Below are 10,995 nucleotides of genomic sequence, written 5' to 3'. Positions count from 1 at the left end.
TGCACTACGGCGCACTTTAACCCGTTGAATTTTTTTTTTTTAACCAAAATATATTAAGCTAGTAAGCCACCTCATTAAAACCTTTTAGTCCTGTTCGGTACCCTGGTAACGAAAAGAGTGCGTCTGTTATTTGCTGCCCCGAAATCAAAGTACAGTAACATCATTGAAGTTTTTTTTTTTGATAGAAAACATCATTGAAGTTTGTATAGAAGAAAGCTAGGAATTCATCGACCCAATTACACGAAATATTCTCAGAAAAACTATATCTAGCCAGCTCCCCGTGTTACTCCTTGAATATTCTTCTTTTGTTTGCAGCGTTGACGATTGTGAAGTGTTCTGACCGCCTGGAGAACGGTCAGTACGCCCCCAAACAAAAGAAAAGGCCGGATTAGAAGCATGGAGGGGAAGCGAAGAAAACGAAGATACTGGCCCATTTGAAGACCAGCCCAACAGGTCTCCGTCAGCACTCCAGCAGACCCGAACTTCCTTTCCCCAATTGGTGCTCGCGCATGCGCCGGCCACCGCGAACCTCGCCGCCGTTACGGAAATCTGGTAACGATTTCGACTCAACAGAAGCTTGACCAAACCTAGATTAGAGATCCACCCTCACCGCCACCGCCAGACGGAGAAAACCCCAGCCGACTTCCTAAATTCGGGATCCCCAATCCCCGATCAGTCCCGCCGCCGCCGAGCACGATGTTCGATTTTGATACAGAAGCCATCCACAAGATCATGTCTCCCTCAGTCCGGCCCCCGCCGCTCCCGAGCCCCGACGCCGCGCCCGCCTGGGTCCTCCTCGAGCCGGTGGCGTACATCGCCGACCACACCAACGCCACCACGGCGGAGGCCTCCTCGAGCACGGGCCACACCGTCCGGCTCACCGTCTGCGTCACCGACCCGCTGGGCGTCTCCCACGTCTGCGTCCACTGCCCCGGCCTCAAGGACTCCGACTTCTGCGACAGGCCCACCGTCGACTGCTCCGACAAGGACTTCCTCATCCTCTCCGTCGTCTTCATGTTCGGTCCCCACGCCAAGCAGGGCCTCAAGGAGTACTTCATATACAAGGCCGGCCCGGGTCGCCCGGCCCTCCGCCTGCTCCCAGGTCCCTATCCGCGCGGCTTCAGGGGGTCCGGCATCGCCCTCATGCCCCGCGACGACGGCGCGCATTTTGTCCTGGCCGCCCTGGACTACTCATTCCAGTTCGACGATCGTTGGGTTTATGATCTCCATATATTCTCGTCCAGGACCTGGGCCTGGACCCGTAAGGTGCCGCAGGTGGAGATATCGTCTCAAGTCAGGAGTGGGGTGTCCATCATCACACCTTCCAAGGTGATTCAGCTCGGCGGCGGCACGGTGGGATGGGTTGATCTCTGGAAGGGGATTGCGGTCTGCAACGTGTTCGACGAAATGCCCGTGCTGCGGTTCATCCCAGTGCCCCAGCTGATGCCTGGCCACATGGAGGGCTCCAAGTCATCGTGGCAGGTGCGCAACGTCTCCTACAGCAATGGTATGATCAAGTTTGTCGAGATAGAGAAACATGAGAGACATGATCCTGATGAAAGGACGTTGGATGACATGGATACGCTCTACGACTCAGACTGCTTGCCCAAGCCCAAAGTAATTGGCTGGAGGGCCATGACATGGTATAGAATGATTTCCTGGGACCACTGGCGCAAAGGGAGCATGGCTTATGACAAGGAAATCTCGGTTGACTGCCAAACACATTCTATGTTTTTCCCCGTGCCTACAGACAATAATGCCGCAGAGCTGACACTCAAGAACCTGCTAGCATCTTTCCCTGTCCTGACCTTGACCTGTGATTCTGATGATATTGTTTACATGTTGTGTCAAACAAAATCTAAAGACAAAGAGTCATGGCTGATCAGTGTTGACCTGAAAAAGAAGATATTGGTCGAATTGGCACCATTTGCTCTCCAAGGATACTTCGCCCCAGCCCAACCTTCTGAATTGTCCAATTACCTGAACTGAGCTCCAGGTACTTATACCAATGCTTGTTTGTAAATCATAGGAATTCTTCTTAACGACAGATTACTTTGGTGCTGCTCTTCTTCTTTTGTTAAGCAAGGTTCATTATTATGAGTACATTTGAGTATTGGAGACTGGAGATATGGTTTAGTGGTCCATCTCGTTGTCCACAGGTCTTGGTTGTCTGTCAAGGCGTTGACGAATAATGCAATGTCAGTAGGGTTACAGGCTTATCATGTACTGATGAACAAATATAATTTTTGTTGCATTTTCAGCTACCTATGCAAATCAATTAATAAACACACTTATGCATCCTTGGTTTGTTGGTCTAAAGACCTCCTTAAGTGCAATATTTATTTTGATTACTTTTTTTTTCTCCGTGTGGTTGCTGAGTTTAGCTCTAAATCCGCATAGCCATCATACTAGCTGGGTGAAACTCATGTAAAGAATGTGTTCGAATCCAGCTTTACCTGCAGGTTTGGTTGGTCTGGTTCATACCTTTGACATATTTAGGATGCTAACTGACCAAAAAAGAGATTGAATTATCAGGGTGATGACAGCCAGCAGTTGTGACCTGAAAGGCTCTACCTATCTAAGTGTAGTAATATAGCATTGCTAGCTACCGAGTAAGGTTATCTGGCTGGTGTTTAACGCGCCAAACCATTAAACATCCAAAGCTTTCAATTAGTTACTGAATCTTTGGGAAGCTCTCCAGGTGGTTCAGTTCAATCCTCAGTCAGAGCAGCAAACAAAGCCGATTTCACCACAACACCGATTCACATTTTGGACAGGGCGATCTGTTAGACGTGGGCGCCGTTGCACTGTAATAAAATTTTCGCGCTAGCAAGCCACCCATGGTAGAATTTTGGGCTAAAGATTGCCTCACTAAATGAGGTCTCCAGCACAGTGATGATTACTCAGTGTGCTTCAATGCCACTGAAGACGCTTATCCCCTTTTCACTGGATATTCTGCGGTGAACATAATCTGGAGTTTGATATTCCAGTGGCCTAAATTAGTCGGGGTCATGCATATATGTTCATCAGCACGGCGTCTTCTGCCATTCATGCGAGCAAAGAAAAAGGGCGCTCTGCAGTTTCCGTGTTTATAATTTCTTCTCTAGTTTCAGAATTGCCCCATTTTTTATGATTTTGTTTCGTATTTAAGAGCGTTGCTTTACCAAATCAGTTGTACTGCATTTTATAGTCCAGGACAGGTTGGTCAACAATTCAAAGAATGAAGTATAGACTTCACCCCATATGTATCTTGGTGAATTGATGACACCCTCTAATGAACTTTGGTCTGATTTACACCTTCCGGATATACAATACCATAGAAATCACCCCTTAGTCGGGTTTTGAATTGACGTGGTGTAGATTTAGGTGCTTTTAAGCCAAGTAGATGATAATTAGGACTTTGATCTTAGATTTAGCGACCCAGTTACCATTGCCTTCTTCCTCAAGTCCGTTGAGGGGGCCCTGTGCTCACCAGTTTATGGCTGCTGGATGTGAAAGGAGTGCTAGGTTCAACCAGCTAGGCTGATGACATTGCGCGTTGGGAAGCAACAAACTCGCATTGGCGAGGAGTGAAGTAACGGGTATCACCATGGGTCACCGCCATTCCTGAGTATGTCCTCCTCGGGGTAGAACGCTTCACATACTAGAGAGCGAGAGCCTTGACGGCTTCCCATCAAGATTGAGTCCAGTATCAATGTTTTGCCAAAAGATGGTCAATAAAAGACAAAACAACCTGAATATGCCATGTGAGCTTGAGAACCGCCTAAGTGAGTGTTTAATCCAGTTTTGTAGAATTGAGATAAAAAAAAAATGCAACCAGCCAGTACAAGCCCTGGCTAGCGTAGCTTTATAGAAGAAAGCTCCACGAGCACCCGTCAATCCTAGGATTCGAGCCCGGGTAGAATTGAGGCTGTAAACCAAACGAAATTACACTTTTAGGGCTTATAGCTCTGCTCTGGTGCATTTCGGGGTGAAAAGTTGTTTACGATGGAACTATTTCTCTCCATTCTTATGAATGTTTTCTTGGGAGCTATCTATCTCCATTTTTGTAAATGTTTTGTTGTTTTCAAGAGCCTTGTTGTACTAAATCGTTTTTTAGGGCAAACAATGCTTAACTTTATTGATTAACAACGTTTATAGAGGTTGATACAAAAGTAGGTTGTTGAATCAACCACAAATGTCAGCCTGCATCTAGACCTAAAGCATGCTTTGCTAAGCTATCCGCTCCTTGTTTGACTGCCTTCCTTCATGAATAAACGAACATGATATCAGCCCAATTGCCGTGGCTACAATCTCCTTGACAATATTCCCATGACAACCTCCACCTTTGCTAAGATGTACTAAATCGGATTCTCTCCATTTTTATAAATGTTTTGTTGTTTTCAAGAGCCTTGTTGTACTGAATCGGGTGTGCTACTGCATTTTATGTGCCTGGCAATGGCAGGCTGGTCAATAATTCGGCAAGAAAATAAAACAAAGAAGCAAACGGGCTGAGGATGTTCTGGTTCATGGAAATGAGGTGAAGCAAGAAAGAAGATGCAAGCCCAATTTAAATCCAGCCCAAGCAGTCTCTCAGTCAGCACTCCGACAGTCCGACATATCGCGGCCGCAGTTCCACTCCAGTGAAAAAAAAAACCTCCAAATCCGATCTGAGCTAGCGCATGCGCCGCCGGCAACCGCGAGCCTCGCCGTCGTTACATAAATCCGGCAGCGATCTTAAAAATCCACCGTGCCAAAACTTCAATTCATCCATAGTAGGAGAGCCATAGAGACAAACCCAAACTACCAATCCCAGCGCTGACCGCCGCGGCCTCGCCGCCGCCCGCCGCCCGCCGCCGAGCACGATGTTGGATGAGGACTGCACAGAAGCCTTCCGCAAGATCTTCTCGCCGTCCTGCCGGCCCCCGCCGCTCCCGATTCCCGACACCGCTCCCGCCCCCTGGGTTCTCCTCGAGCCGCTGGCGTACGTCGCTGACCAGACGAACTCCACCACCGCGGAGGCGTCCACGAGCACCGGCCTCACCCTCCGGGTCACCGTCTGCCTCACCGACCCGCTGGGCGTCTCCTACGTGTGCGTCCACTGCCCCGACCTCAACGACACCGACTACGCCAGCAGGCCCACCGTCGTCTGCTCGGACAAGGACTTCCTCCTCCTATCGGTCCTCTTCCTACACGCTCCCCAAGGACGCGAGTACTTCGTCTACAAGGCCGGCCCCGGGCGGCCGTCGCTCCGGCTGATCCCAGGTCCCTATCCGCTCGTCCTCACAACCTCGGATTTCGGCATCCTACCTCGAGACGACGGCGACCATTTCGTCCTGGCCGCCCTCTGCTATTCACTGACCCCTTGGGTCTATGACCTCCATGTCTTCTCGTCCAGGACCTGGGCTTGGAGCACTAAGCTGACGCAGACGGAGATATCGTCGGATGTCCGAACGGGGGTGTCGATTATCATAGCATCCAAGGTGATTCAGCTTGGGGGTGGCACGCTTGGATGGGTTGATCTCTGGAGGGGGATAGCCTTCTGCAACGTGCTCGATGAAATTCCTGTTCTCAGGTTCATCACATTGCCTATGCTGATGCCTGGCAACAAGGGCGGCGTGAAACCTGCCCCGTGGCCACTCCGGAATGTTGCCTGCAGCAATGGGTTGATCAAGTTTATCGAGGTAGAAAAGCATGAAAGACCAGATGTTGATGAAACATCCTATGATGACATCTGCGAGTCAGACTGCTTGACCAAGCCCAAAGAAATTGGTTGGAGGGCCATGACATGGTACACAACAACTTCTTGGGACCATTGGCGCAAGGGGTCCGTGGCTTATGATGAGGAAATCTCAGTTGACTACCCAAGACTGTCTAAGATGTTGCCTCATGTGAGGGGCGATGTTACCAGAGAGTTGACACTAAAGGACCTGCTAGCATCTTACCCTGTCCTGAGCTTGACCTGTCATTGTGATGATATTGTTTACATGTTGTGTAAACTAAAATCTTGCAGCCCAAAGTCATGGTTGATCACTGTTGACCTGAAAGACAAGGTATTGGTTGATTTGGCACCATTTTCTCTGGAAGGATATTTCAGCTCAGCGCGCCCTTCTGAATTGTCCAGTTATCTCAAGACAGCTCTAGGTAATTGTAATACTTCTTGTTTGTAATCATACAGTTTCTTCTTAGAGAGGCAATAACAGCATCAAAGCCTTTTTCCCAAGCAAGTTGGGGTAGGCTAGATATGAAACCCAACAGAAATAAAAGTCTGATATGGCGCGACCCTTAGAGGGTTACACCCCAACGAATTTCTATTGGGTTCTATATCCATAGGAATGGCTGGTTTTTTACGTTGGCTCGCCAAGCTTATCAAACCCTCTTCTTCGAGAGGAAGTACTTTTTTATGTTCGTTTGTTAAGCTAGTGTCATTATTATGCTTATGTTTGACTATGAGATTGGGAGCATGTTGTAGTGGTGTATCTCGTTGTCCTTCAAGGCGTCGACCAATGATGCAAATTGAGTAGGGTTTACATGCTTCTCATGGGGAGCAGCGTTTTGGCTCCCGGGAGCATTTGCTCCCGGTTTTTTCGAAAAATTAAAACAAATCGAAAGCTTGTCAAAAAATTCCGGAAAAAATCATGCATGTACCTGACCATGGCACGCACCACCGTGTAAAATTTCATTGCAAAATGTCATTGTATGCGCCCTGAACAAAAATGACAAATTTCTGACATGAAATAAGATCCAAAAATATGAATCTCAGATCTAGAAATTTGTCATTTTTGCCCAGGACGCATACGATAACATTTCGCAGCGACATTTCACAAGGTAGTGCGTGCCATGGTCAGGTACGTGCATGATTTTTTTCAGAATTGTTTGAAAAGTTTTGAAAAACAAAATTTGCTCCCCAAAAATCCGGGAGCAAATGCTCCCGGGAGCCAAGATGAATTTCCGCTTCTCATGTCCTAATGAACAAATATAAATTCGATTACATCTTGAACTGTCTTGACAGATGCAAAGCAATTTATACACACATATGAACCCATAGTTTGCTGATCTAAAGATCACCTTTCAGGCACCATTTGTTTCTGATTATTGTATTTTCCTTGAGTGTGGTAGCTGACCTTAGCATTAAATCTCAATAGCGATTACCAATTACTGTCTGGGGACGACTCATATGAAGTGTGTCGGAATCAGCATTAACCCATTGGTGTGGTCATGGTCAATTGACCAACAAAGATACTGAATAATAGGAATGATCACCTGAAGGCTATAGAGCATAGGACTGCAACCAAACAGACAAAAAAAGACTGCACAAGATACAATTTAGCCGGCTCAGCAATTGGAAAAATGCATGTGGCAAGGAGACGTCACTCCCAACTCTATGGGGACGTAGAAACTTCTGGCTGTGCCGTATTTTGCTGTCTAAATTCTCAATTGGGCCTGCCATCTGACACTCATGGAAGATTTCCTGACCATTTGGCGCGGCTGTGGCCATTTGGGGGATTTGATCGATTTAGGATGCTTATATTTTCAGTATCTTCTGTTTTTCTGGTGTTGTGACATAGAGTGGTTTTGGACCCTTTGATGGTCATTTATCTCACACTGTTCCTAATGCAGCAACAGAAGGTACTTGAGGGCCCTGAGAAGGAGCTGGTGACCAAGACATGTGTGCTGCTCCAGCGGCCATCATCGTCGTCTCAAAATACAACCCAAGCCTTCCTTAAACGCAAGCATGGATGGTTTTTATGGCTGCTCAAACTTCTGTTCCATGTCCTCTCTCCTCTGCAAGATTGATGTTCCCATTTTGTTCATTGGGCCATTCTGTGTTCTGCTGCTACCGACGAGTGCCTATCATTTCAATATAATTAGCTAGCTCCTACGAAGTATGCTGTTTTGGTCCACTGGTTGGCTCAATCTGTGTAGACCAGGTCTGTTTGGTTTGCTTTCGTTGGAGGTTGGAAACGAAAAAACTTACAGTACCATTGTTCCAAAATATATTATTGACCCGGTGTGAAGAGAATCTGTATCTGAAAGATTAATTATTATGAAGTCCAGTTTAAACAGAAATACAACATCCTCTATACATGCTTCTCTTTTATAGTCTGACGAAAAATGTGGAAAAAGGAATGGACATTTTTTGGGCAGACTTTTGTGGAAGCGGTTCAGGGGTTAAAACCGAATCACCTAGGAGTAGTAGTTAATTTGGTGTTAGAGTGTATCCGGTATCTCTGAAAAATAAGGCTTCTACGGAAACGGTTGTGGAGGCTCAAAAATGGAACATGGTTTAGGCAAAACAAAAAAAAAATGTTGCAGACAAAAAAAAAAGTCGATATAGATGTTGTCTCAAGGAAAATATATTGGTCGTAACTTGTAAGGAGTTTATTTCTTGATATAGGTGGCAGCATAATCTCGGGATTGCTTCTTCTCTGGTCTAGATGGTGGTAGTGATCCTCATGGTTCTATGTATAGCTTTTTTTATTTATCAAAATGTGAATTTAAATGGATGTGTGCATTTTAGCTATGCAGAGACTGTATGTAAAATTCTTTTATCAAAAAGATATTTCTGTATGTCCGACCCTACGTTACAAACATTCTCATGGAATTTTTGCTAGAGAGAAACGGATTGGTACAAAAGACGACGGAATCCGATCGGATCCCTGAGTCCAATCTCGCGTGGGAGTCTGTCTTGCACACACACACACCCCGGACCGGAGACATCCCTCAGTGTTTATACATTTTATGTTACGCTGGAGCAACAACAACTTCCAAACAGAAATCGAGTTTGAGGAAGTAGGATTCGCTCGATCTCGACGGAAGCAGGACCCGCCGGGGATCGATGCCGAGGTCCCGCATCCTTCCCGCATCCTTACGTCCACCGGCCGTGCCCGTCCCTGCCGGCGCCATCCGCGCTCGCCCCTGTGTCCTCTTCGATCCCGTCGGTTACTTCGCCGACGGCGAGAACTCCACGACGGCTCAAGCGGAGACGAGCAAAGGGCAAGTCGTGCAGGTGTTCATGTGAAACTCCTGGTTGTTCATGTTGTCTGCTGGCCTCGGGCGGCTTTTTGTATAGTTTGTGTTCGGTGCTTTTGCTAGACCTTGTGTAACTTGCCAGGTTGGCAAGAGATACTCGTTGTGTGGTTTCGTTATCCCATGGTAATGAAATCCGATCCCAGGTGGATCGTTTGGAAAAAAAAGTCGTGCAGGTGTCTTTCACCCTCGCCGACCCGCCGGCCGTCTCGTACGTGTGCGTCCATTGCCCGGGCATGGGAGTGGACGACTTCGCCGTGGAGCCGGCCGTGCTCTGCGCCGACGGCCCCTTCGTCCTCCTCGCCGTCACCTTCATTTGCTATCCGACCAGGCCCCCCGTCTGCGTGCGGCCTGATTTCTCCGAGTACTTCCTGTACAAGGCCGGCCCGGGGAAGCCGTCGCTCGAGCTGATCCCGGGCCCCCACTTCTATCGCCGCTTTCAGTTCAGGAACGAGGAAGTTGGCATATTGCACTGCGGTGACGACCAATTTGTCATCGCAGTCCTCGAGCTCAACCTCGCCAACAAGGGTTGTTGGAACTACGATCTGCACCTCTTCTCCCGCAAGAGCAATGTGTGGATCACCAAGCCGGTGACGCGGGACCTGTCTTGTGACTGGGATCCTGCGATGCGCCATAGCACCCACAAGGTGGTCAACGTTGGGGGCGGCAAGCTGGGCTGGGTTGATCTCCGGCGTGGCATTCTCGTCTGCGACGTGCTTCACACCGATGCAGACCCGTTTGTTCGCTACACCCCGCTTCCAGACCCTATGGAGAGCAACAAGGATGACCTTGGGGATACATGTCCAAGAGCCATTCGGGATGTCACTTGCACCAATGGTTCTTTCATGTTTGTGGAGATGGAGTTTCTGGGTGAGGACGACGATGAGGATGACGACGACGACAATGATGATGATTACGATAGTGATAGCGATGACGATGACGGCGACGACGACGATGACGATGATGATGGTAATGTTGATGATGATGACAATAACGATAACAACAACAGTGACAAAAATGAGGACTATCGTGACTATTGGATGGCTACCTTGTGGACGAAGACTCTTTCAGGGGATTGGCATAAACTTCACTCGATCGACGTTCTTGACATCTCGGTGTCCACAAACCACTCTGATGTGGTGCCGGAGCTCTGGGATGACAAGGCCATGAAGCCGTCATTGGCAAAGTTGTTGACTGCATCGCCAACCCTGCCATTGCTAGATGACAACGTTGTTTACATGATGTGCAAGGTTAACTTTGACGATCCAAGAGCATGGATGATCTCTATTGACATGAGGACAAGGGAAGTGGTACAAATGTTCCCGTTTTGCGCTGACCGGGTCTGCAACTTTGATCTGAATTACCATCCGTTTTCCTTCTCCAGCTATGTAAATGCAGACATGGCATCATCAATGTGAATAGTTGGCAATGTTGTTACTGAGGTGCCGTGTATCCGTGTATAATGTGGCTACTGATCAAATGTACATGATATCCTATTTGCTTATGATGTAACAATTTATTTGTTCTATTGCTTCCTTGATTCTTTGCATTGAGAGTATCTTCTGCGACTTGTATATCCCTGTGCTAATGGAGTTGAAAATTAAAAGAATTACTAAGCAGATCAGTTGCTTTCATCAAAAGCAGCGAAGTTGTAGGCCCCAATAGATCAGATCAAGAGTGATTCCTCACCCATCCTGCCAGGGGTTATTTGTGTTGTGGTGTAGATCCTTTTGGTTTGGGGTGGGCTGCCTGCACATTTGATGTGCTAGAAAAAGAGTTGCCCTGATGGCATTTGCTTTGATTATCTTGAATTTGATTATCTCTTCCAGTGATAGAAGGAGAACTTCAGTTAAGTTTGTGCCGTTCCTTTTGTTCTTGAAGAACTTCAGGGTGTGAGCAGCAGTATTCAGTTATTTTATTATTCAGTTCCTCGCCAGCTTCCAGAACTTGCGTCCTTGTCAAGCTCCTTCACCGGCTCACGTGACA

General features: G+C 47.6%; 2 protein-coding genes across 2 annotated transcripts; both read left to right on the top strand.

Moving 5' to 3' along the window:
• The first annotated feature begins 495 nt into the window (after positions 1-495).
• On the top strand, positions 496-2,298 carry LOC124701571. The gene has a single exon (XM_047233660.1). It carries the CDS (start codon positions 697-699, stop codon positions 1,987-1,989), a length of 1,293 nt encoding a protein of 430 aa, XP_047089616.1. The 5' UTR covers positions 496-696; the 3' UTR covers positions 1,990-2,298.
• A 2,546-nt stretch (positions 2,299-4,844) lies between these two features.
• Positions 4,845-8,049, top strand: LOC124694805. Its single transcript, XM_047227748.1, has 2 exons — positions 4,845-6,123; positions 7,600-8,049. The coding sequence occupies exons 1-2, from the start codon at positions 4,845-4,847 to the stop codon at positions 7,614-7,616; spliced, it is 1,296 nt and encodes a 431-aa protein (XP_047083704.1). The 3' UTR covers positions 7,617-8,049.
• Positions 8,050-10,995: the final 2,946 nt, after the last annotated feature.

The sequence above is a fragment of the Lolium rigidum genome, chromosome 3 (assembly GCF_022539505.1).
Source record: "Lolium rigidum isolate FL_2022 chromosome 3, APGP_CSIRO_Lrig_0.1, whole genome shotgun sequence".
Lineage (NCBI taxonomy): Eukaryota > Viridiplantae > Streptophyta > Magnoliopsida > Poales > Poaceae > Lolium > Lolium rigidum.
The sequence above is the reverse complement of the archived record's forward strand: the minus strand, read 5'-3'. Positions and strand labels throughout refer to the sequence as shown.

What these genes read in the sequence shown, in the direction of transcription:
- LOC124694805 (XM_047227748.1), top strand. Translation starts at nt 4,845, where the DNA reads ATGTTGGATGAGGACTGCACAGAAGCCTTCCGCAAGATCTTCTCGCCG.
- LOC124701571 (XM_047233660.1), top strand. Translation starts at nt 697, where the DNA reads ATGTTCGATTTTGATACAGAAGCCATCCACAAGATCATGTCTCCCTCA.